This window comes from Medicago truncatula, chromosome 7 (genome assembly GCF_003473485.1).
Source record: "Medicago truncatula cultivar Jemalong A17 chromosome 7, MtrunA17r5.0-ANR, whole genome shotgun sequence".
In the NCBI taxonomy this organism is placed as follows: domain Eukaryota; kingdom Viridiplantae; phylum Streptophyta; class Magnoliopsida; order Fabales; family Fabaceae; genus Medicago; species Medicago truncatula.
The window spans coordinates 46230830-46250827 of NC_053048.1; the positions used below are offsets into that span (position 1 = coordinate 46230830).

The 19998-nt window shown below is 33.7% G+C and overlaps 2 protein-coding genes across 2 annotated transcripts; both read left to right on the forward strand.

The window, feature by feature from the left end:
• The first annotated feature begins 3036 nt into the window (after nucleotides 1-3036).
• LOC11430831 (pre-mRNA-processing factor 39) lies at nucleotides 3037-11956 on the forward strand. Its single transcript, XM_003625325.4, has 14 exons — nucleotides 3037-3326; nucleotides 3887-4346; nucleotides 5273-5379; nucleotides 6188-6417; nucleotides 7028-7195; nucleotides 7357-7720; nucleotides 8215-8358; nucleotides 9082-9234; nucleotides 9316-9432; nucleotides 9883-9963; nucleotides 10088-10243; nucleotides 10343-10642; nucleotides 11126-11245; nucleotides 11654-11956. The coding sequence occupies exons 2-14, from the start codon at nucleotides 3902-3904 to the stop codon at nucleotides 11747-11749; spliced, it is 2481 nt and encodes an 826-aa protein (XP_003625373.2). The 5' UTR covers nucleotides 3037-3326; nucleotides 3887-3901; the 3' UTR covers nucleotides 11750-11956.
• Nucleotides 11957-15342: 3386 nt separating this feature from the next.
• Nucleotides 15343-19592, forward strand: LOC11446469 (nuclear transport factor 2). The gene is made up of 9 exons (XM_003625326.4): nucleotides 15343-15573; nucleotides 15694-15828; nucleotides 16288-16594; nucleotides 16921-17186; nucleotides 17313-17508; nucleotides 17906-18027; nucleotides 18118-18183; nucleotides 18767-18848; nucleotides 19131-19592. The coding sequence occupies exons 1-9, from the start codon at nucleotides 15538-15540 to the stop codon at nucleotides 19277-19279; spliced, it is 1359 nt and encodes a 452-aa protein (XP_003625374.2). The 5' UTR covers nucleotides 15343-15537; the 3' UTR covers nucleotides 19280-19592.
• The last annotated feature ends 406 nt before the right edge of the window (nucleotides 19593-19998 follow it).

Below are 19998 nucleotides of genomic sequence, written 5' to 3' on the forward strand. Positions count from 1 at the left end.
ACGTGGCCTTAAATTCCCACAACAAACATAGTGAGACGTGTTCGTTCGACGACATACATTGGTACTTCAGTTGGATATAGTACAACCACAAGATGATTTATCACCCTTTCTCGGAGCATGTGATGAGGCAGTTTGGACGTCTTCAGACTATTACAAGGCATCCCTCCATCACACCATGTCAGAATATCTTACAGATGAACTAAACATTCAAACTAAGTATTCAGATTATTACGAGGCATCCATCCATGTTACACCTGAGAACATGCAGGGTCTATTTCTAGAGGCACCATGACAGTCCATACTGGGTTACATTGTATGGTTGATAGGGTACCTCGTCATAAATTAGTGGCTCAGACTGAGAGAAATTCGCCTAAACCAACAAATGTGGAGGTTATGGTAGAGGATGAGCATGCCAGAGATGCTTTGGATACGTTGCAGCTAGTCAATAGGTTAGAACATTTTGCTTGGTTGGATAGGAAATTGGTACCACATACGAGGATATATATATATATATATTGTACTATGCATTAGATTGTCGAGAAACAAAGTTGACCGATCAGAATCGAGCCGCATGTGATAAGAGGGCATCTCGATGACTTTTATGGGTGCGTTTGTTTAAGATATTTTTAGAAAAAAATATATTTTTTGTGTAAAAATAACCACTTTTGTCATTTTCAAGTGTTTGTTTAGGATTTAAAAAAAAAACATTTTATCAAAAAAGTCTATTTTGACTCTAAAATGAAAAGCTATTAGGATTAACTTTTCTCAAAATCCATCTTTTCAAAAACAAAGAGAGAACACATAAACTAATTAAAAATATATATATTTTTTTTAAAAATCATTTTTTTTGTGTAGTTGACAAACACAAATAGCTTTAGATTTTCTTTAAAAATCTCTAAAAAAAAATCTTTAAATTCTTGTAACACAAAATCTATTTTTTCTTTTAAGATAAAACAAACGCAACTTATATATACTTTGATTTTTCTTTTTTATCCTGAATAATGTATATTGGTAATATCACAATAATTGGTAATATGTCAATAATTATGCATAATTTTATGTCATTTTGAATGTTGAATTTAAAGTGTATTTAAAAATGTTTAAGCGTGATCTCATTTGCTACAGTAAAACAATTGTGTTTAGTGTGTTTGGTATGGCGGTGGCGAAAATTGATTTTGATAGAATTGATTTTTTTAGAATTGATTTTGGTTAAAAGTGAGTTTGAGGTGAATTGATTTATGTTTGGATACACTTTCTTACAAGTGATTCTTATGAATTGATGTTGTTTGAATAGTTTGAATCAAAATTGATTTTGAACGTGTAATGACCTAACTATCCTTTTAATTGTATTTAAAAGTAAATATCTTATTCTCATTAGATAATTAATTCAAAATATAAATGAATTTTTATTGCTTCAAAAATTCATTTTAAAATAATATTAATTTATAATAGTTATTTTTAATAATTCTTTTATCAACTAGGTAATTTTTAAGAGAATATAATTATCAAAATATGTAAAAAAATTATAAATTAATCCATTGTAAAGAAAATATATATAGTTTCTTAATACATAATTATAGATGTTTTTTAAGCCTTAATTATAGATTTTTAAAACCTTTAAATATACCTGTCAAAAAAAATATAGAGATATTTTTTTTACAAATATAGAGAATTTAATTTCAAATTTATATTATGTTCATATTATTTTTTTGTAGAAACAGACTTCTTTAACTTTTTAGTTTATTTAAATTAATGGGTTTATTAAGAAAAGAAAATAAATGGGCTTTGGAGCCCAATTACTCTTTCCCTAACCTCATGACTGCAATTCTCCAACTGATAGGCATGGCGGTTGAGGTAAAAAATAACCAGGAAAAATAAAAATTAGGGAGGCTGGATGAATGTTGAATATCCTAAAACCATATATTTTCGTCTTCTTCTCTTGAGCACAAAATCATGAAAGTTAAAAAGTAATACCAAAAAGGGTAATAAAGGAAGAAACAGGGTTATCTCATTGACAGCTACAGTAAATGGTGAATTGATTTTGGGGCTCACCACAAAAGCTAGGATTTGCGGCTTCTCCCAAAACGGCGTTTGCAAGGCCGAATCGCTTTTGGAAAGAGACAATCAAACACACTTCAAAATGGAAAAGCTACGGTGAACACTCTCAAACGTACGTTTATGGATTCCCAACGCGGAACCAAACAGACGCTTAGTGTAACTTTGTTTTGTTCTATTGTGTTTGTGTGATTAATGTGTTTAACATACCTTTACATGCCCTTATGTTATGTGCAACGCAACATGCTCGTGTCCAGTGCAATTCACACCATAACCTCCCATTATTGGATCGGTTCGTAACTTCTAAACATGGGATAAAGATTTAAGTCCCAAACATAAGCGATTAGGACCTAACTTTTAGTAAGGACATTTTTGACATATTGAAGGACATGCGAACATTTAAATGTTGAATAAATCATCAAATTAATCACTTGTCTATTCTTAAATTTTTTCTTGACTCTCTTAAAATTCCAAACAAATCATTGGCTTTACCGAACGTTTCTCAATTAGGTAATTATCTTTATGTTTTGGTTTCATGACGAGGAACTTAAGAGCTTCTAAGATAAAAATTAATAAAGTTAGAGACTAATTTGAGAGGACTTGTAAAAATACAGAGCCGATTTAGATTGAGCTTATTTTGAGCCTATGTAAAACAACTTATGCAAAAAAAAATAAACTTTTATTTATTATTCATAAGCTTACTATTGTTAAGGTTTTTGAAAAAACATATTATAAATATACAATATTTGTTAGCGAGAACCTATAAATTAATATAAAAATTTATTTATTTTCATATGTTAATTTTTATAAGCTGAAAATAAACTTAATACAAATGGGATCAATTTAGTGGTTTGCCTTTAAAGCTTCTTACATACTAGCAACTTTCCATCATAACATCTTAGAACTAAAACCACTGCCACGAATCGTTGAACCCTAAAGCCACCTGGTTCATCCAACACAATTACTAAACCAAACAAAAGCCCATTGCAACATCTTCATCGAATCTACACCGCACAAATAATCCCATCACGCAATCAACTGTTCAGATCGCATCATTATCTATCACCAACGGTGTCAGATCTTGCAGTTGCATCACCTGCCATGAGGACGCAATCACCCACATCATCAGCGATATATTTATAGTAGAACCTTACACGCTCGCTGCCCTACTTCTCAAATTTTCATTATCGATTTACCACCAAAAACTTCATCGGAAGCTACTAGTGTTTCGTTTTCTCTCTCTTCTCTGCAACGTAATCGTTTTCTCTCTCGTAAGTATTTCGATTGCTTCGAAAACTCTTAATTAGGGTTTATACTCTCAAACCCCAGTGATTCTATATTCAATTGTCAGCTTTTTGCTTAATTTGTTTCATTAATTCCAAATTCTGTTTTCTTATATGCATTCATTAGATTTACTGGTTCCGTTGACATCGCATTTCGAATTTTCCGATATTGTTATCTTAGTGCCTGTTTGGATTGTTTCAATTCACCTATTTGAACTTATTTAGTGGAATAATTGACTTATTTGTAGTGGAATAAGTTTTGTTAGGCTGTTTTTAGAGAACTTATGAAAACCTTTTTACGTCATTAATTATAAGCTGTTTTAGCTTATTTTCATAAGTTCTCCAAATAGCTTATGAAAAAAACTTATAGCTCATACAAAAATAATTTAAATTCAATCAATGTTTTGCTATAGAATAGCTTATAATAAGCGCTTATCATGATCAAAGCTTGTGCTATAAGCTGCAAATAAGCTGTTCATCCAAACAGGGCCTTACTGCATTGTAATGGTAGAAATTTGGTTAACTTCTTCTTTTTTTTGTGGATTCAGATTTTTTGTTCAAGTATGGGAGATAGTGAAACAATGGTTGCAGAAGCATCTGCTGCTGAGACGTATCCATCTGATGGTTACAACAACACTTCTTCGAATCCTGTTCCCGAGGCTGGTGCTAATGTTCCTGCTCCTGCTGAGATTGCAGGAGAAGCTGCTGCTGCTCAGCCCAATTCAGGCTATGCATTTGCTTATTCTGGTGATGGGAATGCTTATACTGCTGGGGATCCTAATTCTGTACTACAAGCTCAATTTAGTGCAACAAATGAGTCAAAGCAAGCTGCTGAAGTGCCTAATGAGGATTCCAGTCTGGTTGGAAAGGAAGCTATGGATTCTGCTATGGTCTCTGCTGACCATTCATCTGTAAATGGAAGTGTTGATACAGTTGGACTTGAAAATGGAAATGCATCAGAGAATGTTGATGAGTCAGCTGATGAGAAACAACTCACAGATGCTTACGGTATGGATATGCCTTTTCTGGCTGTTATGTTAGCATACTCTTTGGGAAAAGTGAAGTTATTTCGTTTTTATTATTATTGGAGTTTTGTTAATAAAAAAATCAAGAGTTCAATGTCAAGGTTATGTACAGAGCTTGTAAGTAATATGATTAACTAATGAAGGAGTCGAGGACTTAAGATTCAAGTGGTTTATTATTAACTAGCGAATAGCTCATTTAGGCTTTGTAGTTCATGTAAGCTTGTAAGTAATACAATTGCATATCAATGTTGAGAACTAATGAATTTTCACCAATATTCATATATGGAAATAAGAAAATTTTAATCGCTCATGGTAACAATAGTGTTGTCAATTGCGGATAAAGCAGTAGCGGTTTGTTAAAATTCCACTACGCTATAGTGGTACAATGCCGCTATAGCTGCTATTTAGCAACACTGGGTAAGAACTTTTATTTTTTCATGCATTGGAGGTGGCGTTTAAGGTTATAAGAATTCGTCTTACATGTTTCTAGGACTTGGAGAAAAGATGTGAAAGGCTACTTCCATTTGTTTTTGTTTCAATTGGCTTTGAAATTTTTCTAGGCCTAAATTTGTAGTTTGATTTGTATCTTGACCGTATTGATATAATAAATAGGTTTATTAGGTGTATAAATACGTTCATATATTTAAAGTTTTTTCCGTTTTATTGGTTTACCAGTGCAACAAGATATCATGACTTTGGTTTGTAATTTGGTGATCACATATTCTAAGCCACTTCTGTGATTTCTGGATGTCTTCTATTTTACCGAGTTGACTGATTCAGGCCTAAACATACACGTCTATCTCCATATGTCTTATTTTTAATATTATCTTGTTATTAATTATTCACAAGCATATTGCTGTTCAACCAAGTTAAGGGTTTGCTGTTAATCATTTATCTCACGTTTAACAGCTGCGTTGTCTGCTGAAGAAGATCGATTGTGGAATATTGTAACTGCTAATTCTTCTGATTTTACTGCTTGGACTTCTTTGATTGACGAGACAGAGAAGGTGGCAGAGGTATGCTATGTTGACCCAATTTTTAAGACGTGAATTACATGTCAAGGATGTGTTATTATTACCCTTGTTTCAGCTTTGACTGACTTGGATATTTGGACACGTCAATGGCATTGCCAATGCCAGCTTTAAGGACTTGCTAGTGTTCACTTGTTTCGTTAGAGACTTGAATATGTCATGTGTTATAGTCGATGCATACAAAAGATGATTTCGATTCTTTTTATTCTTTTATTGCTGGGGTATATTTGGGTGGGTGGGCTGATACTGGAACTTATCTAGTGTCTTGGCTTATTATGTAATTTTTTCTCTCTCTTGTTATTCAAGTTGGCTTCAGCTAAATGCATGCGGTGTTACCTGTTTGAGAATTCTCAGATTCTTTTGTACTCCCATAACCATTACTTGTTAACCATTAGGATGAAGCAATATAATAAAGAGGAATCAAAATAAACGACTGATTCTCGATGTTTTCATATTAGTTAGATATATGACATGCATGCATTATGGTTCAGTATACTACGTGTGCAGAGATGGATAATTTATATTGTTAAATACTTAAACCTGCATCTGTTTAACGGGATGTCTTGATTAAGAATGTCTAATGTACACACAAGTTATGTGGGCAATTTCTCTGGTTCTGTCTGTCGGTATATTATTTTTAAACCTGCTAGTATATTATTTTTTCCTTCTTTTGTCCCGTATTACAAAATGCTTGTAGTTATAGGTTTAGTGGCAAACTAATGTGATGTATTTGATGTTATTATTGATTTATTTTATGACTCATGGTTCTCATATAATGATTTTTCTATTGAAGAACAATATTTTGAAGATGCGTAGAGTCTATGATGCTTTCCTAGCAGAATTCCCTTTGTGTTATGGGTATTGGAAGAAATATGCTGACCATGAGGCGCGCCTTGGCTCTGCCGATAAAGTTGTTGAAGTTTATGAACGTGCTGTTCAAGGGGTTACATATTCAGTGGACATGTGGTTGCATTATTGCATATTCGCTATAAGCACCTATGGAGATCCAGACACAGTTCGTAGGTAATAGAGGCTTATTTACATGTTAACTTATTATTTTCTATGATTGGATTTTCTATTTACTAGGCTCAGCTGTTTCTTGCTTGCTTTCTAACCTGATTTCAGAGACCGTGCAACAGTACCATCTCCTTTTTATGGCGGAAAAGCTTTGATGGGATTGCATGTCAGAATGTTATCCATTCTGATGTTTAAATCCTTGGTTTTGAGTCCACTATGTATAGTAGTTGAAATTTTGGGTCCATTTTCCCCAATAAACTTTTCAATTTGATTTCAAACTTCATAGTTGTGTGGAAGGGTTCTATTTCCCCCCTTTCTTGTTGAAATGGTTAGCTGTTTTTATCTTTGACACTATGAGGTGTATCAATTTGCAAATTGCTGCTGGGAAGATCTCATCTGGTTAAGGGCTAGATGGCCTCTATGACTGCTCCATTTCTCGGACATAGTATGATTTTTTGCAGGAAGGTAAATGCAGCGTTTGGATGTCTTATATGATGTTACGAGTGATTTGTTTGTTACCTTAGAACACTAGTGCTGCTGTTTCCCATACATGGATGTGCATCAGTAAATGGATGCTTTAAGTTACAGATTAATCAAGACTGCTTGCTTATTTCAGGCTTTTTGAACGAGGATTAGCTTATGTTGGAACAGATTATCTTTCGTTTCCTCTTTGGGATAAATACATTGAATATGAGTACATGCAGCAAGACTGGGCCCGTCTTGCAATGATTTACACCAGAATATTAGAGAATCCAAATCAGCAGTTGGATCGATATTTCAACAGGTAATTACTTGTTTTAATTTAATATTATCATTCCACTTCATTTGTTTCCAAAAAAGAAACACAGTTACTACTTTTTGTTTTATTTTTCTACATATCCCCTTCTACTATCTCCTCTATTTTCCCCGAATTAAATTACTTCAATGCTGTAAACGGTGTTGCAGCTTCAAGGAGTTGGCTAGTAATCGACCTCTTTCAGAATTACGGACAGCTGATGAAGCTGCTGCAGTGGCAGGTGTTGTTTCAGAGGGTATTGACCAAGGTGTTGAAGGAGAGGTTCATCCTGATGGTGCAGATAATTCTCCCAAACCTGCAAGTGCTGGATTAACAGAAGCGGAAGAGTTGGAGAAGTATATTGCCATTAGAGAAGAGATGTATAAGAAAGCTAAAGAGTTCGATTCTAAGATCATTGGTTTTGAAACAACTATCAGGAGGCCCTACTTTCACGTACGTCCTCTTAATATTGGGGAGCTTGAAAATTGGCATAATTATCTGGACTTTATAGAAAGAGAAGGTGACTTGAGCAAGGTAACCAAACTGCTTTCTTATAAGGGCACATTCTGTTCTATTTTTTCCTGTTATAGATTGACTTACAGTAAGTAATATCTGCTGTATCATATGTCTTATAAGTGCACATCCTATTCCGTTGGATGAAGAAACTTTTTAATCGGGAATTGAACTGAGACTAAAGCATGGGCCTCCAAATTGGTTTCTTGAGGCTAAGTACTTCAAACCCTAATTTGTCAGTGGACATTCTAGGTTTGTCACGTGTTTGCAAAAGTTTATTTTTAAAAGTGTGAATGTTATGAATGCAGGTATCTTCTAATCTTCATAATCACCTGTCTCAGGCAAGGAGGGTCCCTCTTTTCATATACGAGGGGCCTCTCTGTCCCGCCACGGAGTATTTCTAATGCTTTGAATTTTCCTTTTATGCTTCTCTTTCTTGATTTTTTTGCTTGCATTTACATTGTTGGACAATTTTTATGATGTGTTCTTTTCTTATTTTGTTGTTTGTGGATCAGATTGTCAAGTTGTATGAGAGATGCGTCATTGCCTGTGCCAATTATCCCGAGTACTGGATACGCTATGTTTTGTGTATGGAAGCTAGTGAAAGTATGGATCTTGCAAATAATGTTCTCGCTCGGGCGAGCCAAGTTTTTGTCAAGGTAATTTCTTCCAAATGTCAAAGCTGTAGTTTTGGCAGCCATTTGCTGCTTTTTAGTGTTACAGTCATCTGTCCTGTTTTTAAGCGAAGTTAATGGGCAAGAAGCTCACATATATAATGGACTCCAATACTAGCCTTAGGATAATAGTTCATGAAACTTGATCTTATGTGTCAATACACCATAGTTTTTTTTTTTGTTTACTTGACTGTAAATGGTGAAGGGGCATCTTATATTTTTGAGTTTTATGTTTATATGATTTCTTTTGTTTGGAGATAAATGAAAGTTCAGTTGTCTTTTATTTCCCCACTGGGGCCTTCTTTTAGCCGAGAATAGTAATCTTATGTACACCGCGTTGCCAACGACCCATTCTGTATAAGTGAAGGCTTATGAATGATTATTATTTTTTATCTCGCTCGTCTTACATGATTCAATTACTCACTTCCTTTTCATGGAGGTATTGGTATTATGTCGTAGATCAGTTATCCTGAAAGCCTAAACTGCCAGGTCACATATACCAAGAGTATTTTCATATCACTGGCAAGCTTTTTGTTGTGGCTCGTCAGTGAATGGTGTTTATTATGTGTGCAATTTAGTCTTGATTTATAAAAGCAATATTCATGTATACTTTGTTTATAAGCATAATTAGCTCAATTGCATTTCTTGTGTGAGAGGTTTTCCTTTGTTTTGTTGCTGCTTTATCATTTTTTGCTTGTCATAATGCAGAGACAACCCGAGATACATCTTTTTTGTGCTCGGTTCAAGGAGCAGGCTGGAGATATAGTTGGCGCTAGAGCTGCGTATCAACTTGTACACACTGAAATTTCTCCAGGTCTTCTTGAAGCAATAATCAGGCATGCCAATATGGAACATCGACTGGTAGGCTGACTTACAAAAGCGTTAATAAATTGACTAAATTTTTGCTTAAATTTACAGCTTTTCCATTCCATGATATTGCAGGGGAAGTTGGAGGATGCCTTCTCTTTGTATGAACAGGCCATTGCCATTGAGAAAGGAAAAGAACATTCACAAACACTGCCAATGTTGTTTGCTCAGTATTCTCGATTTGTTTATTTGGTAGGTTTGTCAGCATATTTGTATTCTTCGCTTGTTATGCAGTCTTGTTTGTCTCAGACATTTCCACATTTGGCTATAGAACATGAAACAGGGACTGTTCTCTTAATTAACATTAGCTACTGTTTTTGTTGACCTGTCTGGATCCTGCTAAATGATGATTATTTCTGCGAGCCTCTCATTTATCCCAATAAATAGAGATGATTCTGTACAAAAAATCACAACCTCAATTCTAGATGACCATTTTTATATTATCTAACAATTTCCTAGTTTTATGCTTCAGTTGCTTTGCTCGTTTGTGTGAAAATTGTCTTGTCTTGTTTTTGAAATATTCTTTCTCATTCTATCATTAGGCTTCTGGGAATTATAGTTTTATGCTTCAGTTGCTTTGCTTGTTTGTGTGAAAGTTATCTTGTCTTGTTTTTGAAATATTCTTTCTCATTATGTCATTAGGCTTCTGGGAATTCCGAAAAGGCTAGAGAGATTTTAGTTGGAGGACTTGAGAATGCTTCACTGTCAAAGCCACTACTTGAGGTTTGTCTCAACTTTCACTTTCTATTGATACTTAACTAATATTATGCACTTGGCAATTTTTCTCTTCATCTTTCCAAATGTTTTTCATATCTAACGAGATTATTTAACTTCATCTCTTACACAGGCTTTATTGCATTTTGAGGCTATTCAACCCCAGCCAAAGCGAGTTGACATCGACTTTCTAGAGTCACTGGTTGTAAAATTCATAACACCCAACCCAGAGAACCCTGGTGTAGCAAGTGCAACAGAGCGCGAGGAGCTTTCTAACATTTTTCTGGAGGTGATTTCTTATGAGGAGGATGTTCAATAATATATTTTATTAGTTTCCTTGAGCTAGCAGTATTATTAAGTTCTTACGAATTTTCTGTTGTTTTTTCAGTTTTTAAATCTCTTTGGAGATGTTCAATCGATCAAAAGGGCTGAGGATAGACATGCCAAACTGTTCTTGCCAAACAGGGGCTTGTCGGAGTTGAAAAAACGTCATGCAGAGGATTTCTTAGCCTCAGATAAAACAAAAGTGTCAAGAGCTTATTCTGCTCAATCACCTGCCCAATCTGTAGCGGGTGCATATCCAAATGGACCTAACCAATGGCCTAACTATGGAGTACAGCCTCAAACTTGGCCAGCAACCACTCAAGCACAAGGACAACAGTGGCCTGCTGGCTACACCCAGCAGCAGGTAAATTGGTTTTTTCCCTCAACTATTTTTCTTGTGTGTTGCTTCCCTAGTGTTCAAATCCCAGTGTTGCATCGCGAAATTGTTTTATAAACTAGTGAGTCTTTCTTGCCGGATTGTGCAATATAACCTTTTTGGAAATAGTGGTGTACACAGGTGTGTCATAACCTTAATCCATGAAGCATTATAATTTGAAAACACCATATTTTAGCCTTGTTGAAATGGAATTTGCGCCATATCTCATTGTAATGAGTTGATTACCCTTTTAATTTATATTTGCCTTGAACCCATAAAAACATCTTCATGTTTTTTTATCTACAGAAAATCATGTCATAAATGCTCTCCATTCATGCTATGCCTGACAGTTTCATGTTTTCTAGAGTTAAACATTTGTCGCACTTGTATTGTATGTTTGACACTGTGTTTGTGCATTCTAGAATGGTGAGGTATTCCTGTTCTGAAATTATCCATTCTGATTGAATACAGGCTGCCGCTTCCTATGGGGCTTATGCTGGATATGGAGGCAACTATGCTAACCCACAATTGCCTGCATCAGTTCCACAAAGCACTGCATATGGGGCCTATCCTCCTGCATATCCTGCACAGGTGAAAAGCTGTTTCAGCCCTTACGTTTTTTGCAGATTATTGTTTGGCTGATATGTTTCAGCTCTATAGTTCTTTCTTGCGAGTGTTAATTACAATTTTGCTCTGATGGTGTTTGTTTGTGTGTAAGCAATATAGTAAGCAAAAAGAATGTAAAATATTCTCGAACATACCATTGTTTTATAAGGCCTAAGCGATTTTTTTGAGGGAACATGTGCCCAGCGTATCAGGATTTTCATTGAGTTGAGTTTCACCAGTATAATAATTGCACTAATAGTACTTAAGTTTGGTTTCATTTCTCAGTTGTATTTGACTTCTCTGACCTTTTGTTACTCTTCCCATTTCTATATTTCTGCTAAACCTGAGTACTGCGAATCATATTAGTGTTTGATTATTTTTTCTGAATTTCAGCCAGCACTGCCTCAACAAAATTATGCACAGCCTGTTGCAGCCCCGACACAGCAACCTGCAGCCGTTCCTCAGGCATATTATGGGAATTACTACTGAGTTGACAAAGTGAGATAGCTACTGTTTTTGCTTCCTGTAATTTTTCCCTTTTGTAGGTAATTGATTTTAGGTAATTTGGAGCATAGATGCAGTGTAACTTTAAGTACTACCGAGTACCAAGGATAGATAATCTTTTTGACTAAATTATGTTATTTGTTGTGTACACGGTTTTCCTGATATCGTTCTTTTCTCGGTTTTGATCTTACACTCATTATGTCTATTACCAGATTCTTCATCTAATTTGTAAGCCTTGACGAATGAAAACAATATTCTAAAAAAAACTGCTTGATTTGAAAAAAAGATTTCCATGTTAGAAAAGTATAAAAAATCGTGCGTGGATCACAATTTTGCGTATGTTTTGATTTAAAAAGACCTTTAGATGGTGTCTAATATATTAAAATATCATTTCTCTAAAACAAAGTCTATGAAGGATCCATCTATTGAATAAGCTATAAAATAAAGAACAGATCCATATAATCGGAGGGAACTTTTTTGGCTGCAAACACAATTCGAAGGATGCATCCACGGTTGTCCACCACAATGTGAAGTTGGATCTATAACTCCAACAAGTCAAACCATGCGCAAAAAAGTTTTGTAGGAAATTTTGGAGCAATGGTTTGCGAGTGGCAACTTCTGGCGCTTTGATCAAGGTTCCTTGAGACATCAAGAATTTTGTACAAGATTTATTAGGAAACGGGGATTGAAACGAGAGACATAAAAAAAAGGTTTTCATAACAATCGTGTCCTCCACTTCTATACATCGTACTTGCATGCTATTTTTGTATTTGTATTGTGAAGAACCTTCGTTTTAAACATTTATTCATCTATTAATCTATTTTTATAACAAAAATTTAGGATGAGTGGATGCTGGTTAATCAAAAGATGCATTTATCTCCTCCAAAGACACTGATACGCCTGGAACCAAAATCTTCTTTTCACCACTCGATCAAATCTTTAGAGTTTAAACTTTATTCATGACTCTATAAAGCTAAATTGTATTAAAAAAATCATTAAAATAAACTAGTTTTATAGAGTCATTAAAGAACGAAATTCCAATTGGAAATCTTGTTTGTAGGCGAACAAAATTTAAGGAGTAAATAGTCAATTTCCCCCCTGAAATTGTAAGTTTCATTAATTACCCCTTTGAAATTAACAAAACTTCAATTACTCCCCTGAAATTTCACAACGTTAGTCAATTTACCACCTCCGTCAAATTTTTCTTTTAGTGAACATGACGTTTTGCAAATACCCCCTGAAGTTTTGCACTTATGTGCAAAATGCTCCCCAACTTAAAAATTTATATTATTTTTTTCTTAAAAACAAACAATTAATAGTTAAATATTAAAGCTAACTATTAATTTTGGAGTTTGGAAAAATTACATACATATATACATCAAAATAGGGAAAAATGTGTATTTTTAAAGTGACAATAATGGTTATTTCTAATAGACAAATTATTATTTTTAGAGGTTTATAAACAAATTAATAATCATATTTAAATTTATATTTTCTCCTTCACCATCTTAGTCTTTTAACTCCTCCAACTCCTTCAACAATTTGCTCAAACCATTTAAACTACACAACCCCCAATATTAATCCACAAATCATCCCATTATTGTCACTTTAAAAAATACATATTTTTCCCCATTTTGGAGCCTATTTTGATGTATATATGCATGTAGTTTTCCTAAATTCCAAAATTAATAGTTCGTTTTAATATTTAACTATTAATTATTTGTTTTTTAAAAGAAAATAATATAAATTTTTAAGTTTGGGGGGCATTTTGCACATAAGTGCAAAACTTCGGGGGTATTTGCAAAACGTCATGTTCACTAACAGAAAAATTTGACGGAGGGGGTAAATTGACTAACGTTGTGAAATTTCAGGGGGGTAATTGATGAAACTTACAATTTCAGGAGGGAAATTGACTATTCACTCAAAATTTAAGTCAATGAAAAATGTGGAGATTAATACGTGCAAGTAGTATTGCAAAAATAATGTCCAAATACTCCCTTCGTCCCAAATTGTATGACGTTTTGGACATTTCACACATATTAAGAAATGTAATTAATATTGTGCGAAAAAGAGATATTATGAGTTGTTTTACAAAATTGTCCTTAATAAATAATATGAGAAAGATAAATAAAAGACTTGAAAGAAGAGAGAGTAATAAATAGTTAAGGTTATAATAGGAAAAATAACATTAATGTTTTATTGGTATTGTAAAGTGACATACAATTTGGGATAAATATTTTTTTCAAAATGACATACAATTTGGGACAGAGGGAGTATTTATTTATTTTTGAGAAATATCTGAGCATAAATTTACATTCAAATATATTTAAAATAAGATACGATTAGAATATAATTTATTCAAGAAATTGTGTTTAAGATATTTTTATGATTGGTAAAGATTTGTTTTTCTTTTATTACAGTTTTTTTTTATCAAGACAAAAATAAAACAAGATAAATGGACTAAACTATCTGTTGTTTAAACACCCCAGAAATATTTGCAAGCAAGATGATATTCAGATAAAAAGGGATATCAATTCACAACTTTAAGGAGCCGCCATTAGAAGCACCAACATTGATAAACTAGTTAGCACATTCATCTCCTTCTCTTAAGGTATGATTCAATTAGACCATCCAAGAAAGAAAAGTGAACTTCCTAACAAGCGAGTAAATCTTTGTAAAAAAAAAAAGGGTTAAAACAAGCGAGTAAATTGTGTGAGGATGAAAGTCATTCTACTTGGTGTCAACAATTAAATCCAAAGTTGCTTGAGTCATTTTTCATGATGATATATTTATAACCAAGACCCTAAACCAATTGTAGACATCTACAAATAGCTAAAAGTTAAGCCAACAAATTTAAAACTCGACCTCACGATTGGAAAAACCATAAATCCAATTACCTCCATCATTTCTCAAAAGGTATCCAAAATCGACATTATCAGAATTACTAAAAGAGAGTCCATTCACGTTGACTTATAATTACGAAATCAAGATGAACACTTTTGTATCTGTCTTTCCACTTTTACCGACAATGAACGATAAAAAAAATTAATTAAATGAGGGTAAAATTGAAAAATAAGATGTTAGTTAAAAACATAATATTGATATAGATACAATAAGTTGTTCTTTGTGATTCCGTACATGCAAATAGTTATTTTTTCATGCCTCAAATGTGTACTTACATTACATCATCAGTATGGAGAACAAAGATAGATAACCTAAAAATAGTTTGTTATATCCGAATAAAGCAAAACTAGATCTATGTATGTGTTTTCTAAGTAATAACGAATTTAGAAGAAACTGTAAAAAAAAACCTACAAAAAGAAGTACTCTCTGTCAGACTGTCACACACAAAGTCCAAACAAGTCTATTTATTCATACATCTCCATCCGTCCATCTACGTTGACTTGAAAATAATCTGACTCATTAAATTTTACGTTACTGTAGAGTAATAAATAAATAAATAAAAAACTAAACTTCATAAAAATAAATTAAATCCTTTACACCTAATCCAACGGCTACGATTTCGTCCTAAACCCCTCACAAAATATTTATATATAAAGAAGAAGAAAGAAGAATCTTTCACTATTTTCTTTTCTCATTCACTCTTCGATCTATTTTCACTTTACTTTGATTCCAGCGTTTTTCTCCCCGCATTCTCATATCTAAACCTAAATCGCATTTTCACTCTTTTTCTTTGAGTTTTCAAAACCCTAAATCAGAGAATTTAGGTTTTTTTTTTTTTTGGTTACCTTTGTTTTTGGATCTGTGCAACTATGGCTTCGTATCAGGGTTCAGTTAGTGCTGCCCAGGTTTTTATTTATTTGTTTATAATTCTTTTAAATTTTATTTTTTCGTGTGGATTTTTGTTGTTGTGGATTCTTGGATTTGTTTGAATTGACAGGGTTTTTGTTTGTTTGATTGATTTGCAGGTTGGTTCTTACTTTGTGGGACAGTACTATCAGGTTCTTCGTCAACAACCTGATCATGTTCATCAGTTTTACTCTGATTTGAGTTCCATGATTCGTGTTGACGGTGATTATACCGAGACTGCATCTGATGTCTTGGTAATTCATATTATTACCCACACAAATTTGCATTTTTTTCAATTGTTTTAGGGTTTTAGATTTTAATTTCATTAGATTAGAAGTAATTATTTATTTATGCATACTCATTTTAGTTCTAGCCTCTAGGTGATTTTAATCCGAATAAACCATCAATTTAGTCTCTAAATTACACAAATATATAAAACCCGTCAATTTAGTCTCTCAATTGTATGATAATCCGTCAATTTAGTCTAACATCTAGATAGCAAAGACTAAATTGACGGATTTTATATAATTCAGGGACTGTTTATTATATATACTTGTTTAGTTTAGGGACTTAATTGAATACGTGATTTTTAGGGACTAAATTGATGGTTTATTCTTTTTAATCACGAGGGTATTTTTGAAGGGAAAATAATGCTGTTATTTGAAGATTAATGAACTTTATTTTCATGGGTTGGTTTGAATTGTGTTGTGCAGCATATTCACAATATTGTGACATCGTTGAATTTTTCGACAATTGAGATCAGGACGATCAATTCTCTGGACTCTTGGGATGGAGGAGTGATTGTAATGGTTACAGGTGTTGTTAAGAACAAAGATATCAATAGGAAGCAGAAGTTTGTTCAAACCTTTTTCCTTGCTCCTCAGGAGAAGGGTTATTTTGTACTCAATGATATTTTTCAGTTTGTTGATGAAGATGTAGTGCATCCGAATCTGGTACCGGTGGCATCTGACAGAATTGACTCACAGCCACATGTTTCTGCTTCTTTTGCTGAACCACCAGGTATAATTTGATTGTAGAATCATGTCTTTTGGACATTAGTTTCTGACTAGTTTAAGCAGAAATATTTGTGCTGCTATCTGTTTATACAAACTGAAACACCTAGTAAGATGATTAATGGTCTGCATTCAGTAACTTAACATCCTTTTTATTATATGCTACTTTTAAAAAGTTTGGGATGACAGAATTGATTTCATTGTGATGCTACTTTTAAATATAAGATCATGTATTTGTATATATATATATATATATATATTTTTTTTTTTTGTGAATTAAAGAAAGACACATGCTTCTGTGTAATATTTCTCTGTTGTCAATCTTTTTATCAGCTTCAGACTATGGTTTTGAGGAAGAAGCTAGAGACTATGTCAACTCAGTTCATATAGATGATGATCCAGTGGACAAGTATAGTCTTCCTGAGCAGCAGCAGCAGCAACTACAAGAAGATTTCGAGACCGAAGTTGTGGTGGATGAAACTCCTGTACAGGAGGCATCTCCACCAGTGCATAATGTTGCACATACTATCCGTGAAACCCCTGCTGCTCCTGTGGAAGAGTCTTTTGAGGAACCTGCTAAGAAAACTTATGCATCTATTGTATGTACAACTTTCAATTATTTTTTATGTTTCGTTGATAACCTTTGTTTTAGTTTATATAATGTCAATAAATTTTCTTCATATATATATTTGTCTTAATATAATTATGCTTTGATGAATTTGCAGTTACGCGCCAAAGGCCAATCCGCGTTGTCTGCTGCTCCACAACATGCTCCTCCTCCTTCAGAGTACAATCATGTCACACAGCCTGCTGTTCAGCAGTCAGTGGCGCAGCCTGCTTTCCAGCAGTCAAGCTCAGCATCTGCATATGTTTCAGAGTCTGGGCCTGAGGCAGCCGAGGAAGGCTACCGATTTGAAGAAGGTTTGATTCATCTTCTTAATATGAATTTTTTATTTGTATACTTGTATTTCTATAATTTTAGTACTTATGTTTATGATGTGTGGGGAATTTTTCATTCATTCCTCTGATCATCCGTTACACGTTTTTTTTTTTTTACTGCTGCAATTGTTACTCGAAGTGCTAGTGGTTTTATTTTCTGAACGATTGTTGTATACGGCTACTTGTTGAAATATGTTTTTATGCTAGAATTGTTGTGCTTAAACTTTTTATTCTAAAGAAATTTTAGAATGAAACTTCAGTATTCTATGGTAAAATTGGTGCTTTGCCTGACATGCATTATGTAAATTTGGACTCAATATTGTCTTAGAATTTATAGTCTTGTGTCATCAAGTTAACACCCGGTCTATAATTCTTCCAGAAGAAGTAACATCTGTCTATGTGAGAAACTTGCCTGCTGATATTACCGAAGCTGAGATTGACCAGGAATTTAAGAATTTCGGCAGAATTAAGCCGGATGGAATATTCATAAGGGTTCGACAGGTAGCTCCTCTCATTACATAAAACTGAACGATGATTATATAGGTAATTATGGAAAAAAGCACAATCTAAAATAGAAATGGGTGTTTACAGGAAATTGGAGTTTGCTATGCATTTGTGGAATTCGAAGATGTTGTTGGCACACAAAATGCGCTTCAGGTTTGATGTTATTTTACTTACTTATTTTTTGCTTGTTTGACCTATAAATGTTTGAATATCTAATTTTTCCATACCTTTAATAATCATAAAACATATTGAAGATACTGGATGTTGATCTACTTGTTTATTTGCTCGACTAGGTTATCTGTTACATTGCAACAAATGTACATAATCAATTTTTCTATGCCTTAAAATCAGAACCTTCTTCTTTCATTTGATTTATTGTCATCATCAGATGTTTTCATATGGATATCAAGTTAAATTGGTGTAGTTCAATTTTCTATTCTTAGATTTTATGCTTTACTTGCCTGGTTTATATACATTTTCTTTGAAGGATGGTTTATCGGGTTATTGTGTATACTGAAATATGTGAATGTAGGTTTTTAATTAAATTTATACTTCTAGTGAAGTCAACTAACAATGTCTGATGCTGTAAAAAATCTCTTCTAAAATAAATTCAATCCTGCTCCACTGTATTAACATCAACTGTCTTGTACTTATGATGCAATAATTGGAGTGTCCGTATTCATTTCAGATCATTTTTTTTGTTCATATCTGTCTAATTCTATGCATGTTATTGTAGGCTTCTCCCATTCAACTTGCTGGGCGACCAATATACATAGAGGAGCGAAGACCAAGCACTAGCAGTGCAACTCGAGGAGGAAGTAACGTCTTACATCTTTTTGCTTCAATTTATTACTGTCAAAAGTTGTGACAATTTTATCTGATATTAAAAGTTGATTGTCAGTTGTTTCTTCCATTGCTTAATGGAGACATGTCTGCCTCCCTTGCAGCAATTGAAACTATTTCAAAACAATGTCTTGATATGATAGACTTTTTTAGTGTTGCCTTTCTTTTGATGTTTGAGTGTTTTGTCTTTTCACTTTCTGATAATATGGAATTATTTTTTGTAATATTGATATCTATTTCTTACGTCTCTTGATCAGGAGGAAGGGGAAGAGGCAGAGGCAGTTATCCAACAGATGCTCCTAGAGGGCGTTTTGGTGGTCGTAGCTCGGGAAGGGGATATTACCAGGATACTTCAGACTACTCCAGACCAAGAGGTGATGGTTATCTTCAGCGTGGTTCACGATAGGCAAATGTCGTGAAAACATGCTTGAATATGTTATTCAAGGGGCTATTTGCTATCTAGTGCACAACATTTTCCTTCTGTGGTTTCATGAAAAGGATTTTTACATTTTGGGTGTTTTTTTTTGGAGTTAAAAGCCATTGAGACTTACTAGTTTGTTTTGCAAGTATAGTTCAGTTAGTTCCCTTTGAATGATTTTTATGTTGCCATTCAGGTGGGGAATTTTGTTATTTATATTGGCCTCATTTCGGATTGTGGATGCTTTTTTTAATGAGAAAATGTGTTTGAAAGGGAAAAAAAGGATTGTGCAGGTTGTGATGATTGTCTTGTCATGATGCTGTGTGTTTTTCTTGCTCTTTGCCTTTGTTGAGACTTATTTTGATAGTGACCCGGAAATCTTTTTGTTCAATTTTTAATCTGGTTAGGGCTTTAATTTAGTTGGTTTTCATTTAACATGAGGGTAAAACATTCTCTTATAACGAGTATATAGTTGCCTTCAAAAGCTTATATTCTGACTAAATAATTCATGAATGAGATTTCTTGGGTACCTATTTAACAAAAAGTTCCATTATTATCATCTTCAGCCCGGGTTTGCCCTTCCGTTTGACTTGAAAATCAATCGCACTAGCCTTTCTTGTAGACAATTTGACGTGAGAGTTGTTACAAATTGTTGGTAAAATTGAACTAGTTGTTACAAATAGCTGATATATTCGAAAGAGCGGTCT

Coding starts and splice junctions, on each gene's coding strand:
- LOC11430831 (XM_003625325.4), top strand. CDS start 3,902: ATGGGAGATAGTGAAACAATGGTTGCAGAAGCATCTGCTGCTGAGACG. Junction 7,196..7,356: donor TTGGATCGATATTTCAACAG/GTAATTACTTGT, acceptor ACGGTGTTGCAG/CTTCAAGGAGTTGGCTAGTA. Junction 9,433..9,882: donor ATTCTCGATTTGTTTATTTG/GTAGGTTTGTCA, acceptor TTATGTCATTAG/GCTTCTGGGAATTCCGAAAA.
- LOC11446469 (XM_003625326.4), top strand. CDS start 15,538: ATGGCTTCGTATCAGGGTTCAGTTAGTGCTGCCCAG. Junction 16,595..16,920: donor TTCTTTTGCTGAACCACCAG/GTATAATTTGAT, acceptor TCTTTTTATCAG/CTTCAGACTATGGTTTTGAG. Junction 18,028..18,117: donor TATTCATAAGGGTTCGACAG/GTAGCTCCTCTC, acceptor GGGTGTTTACAG/GAAATTGGAGTTTGCTATGC.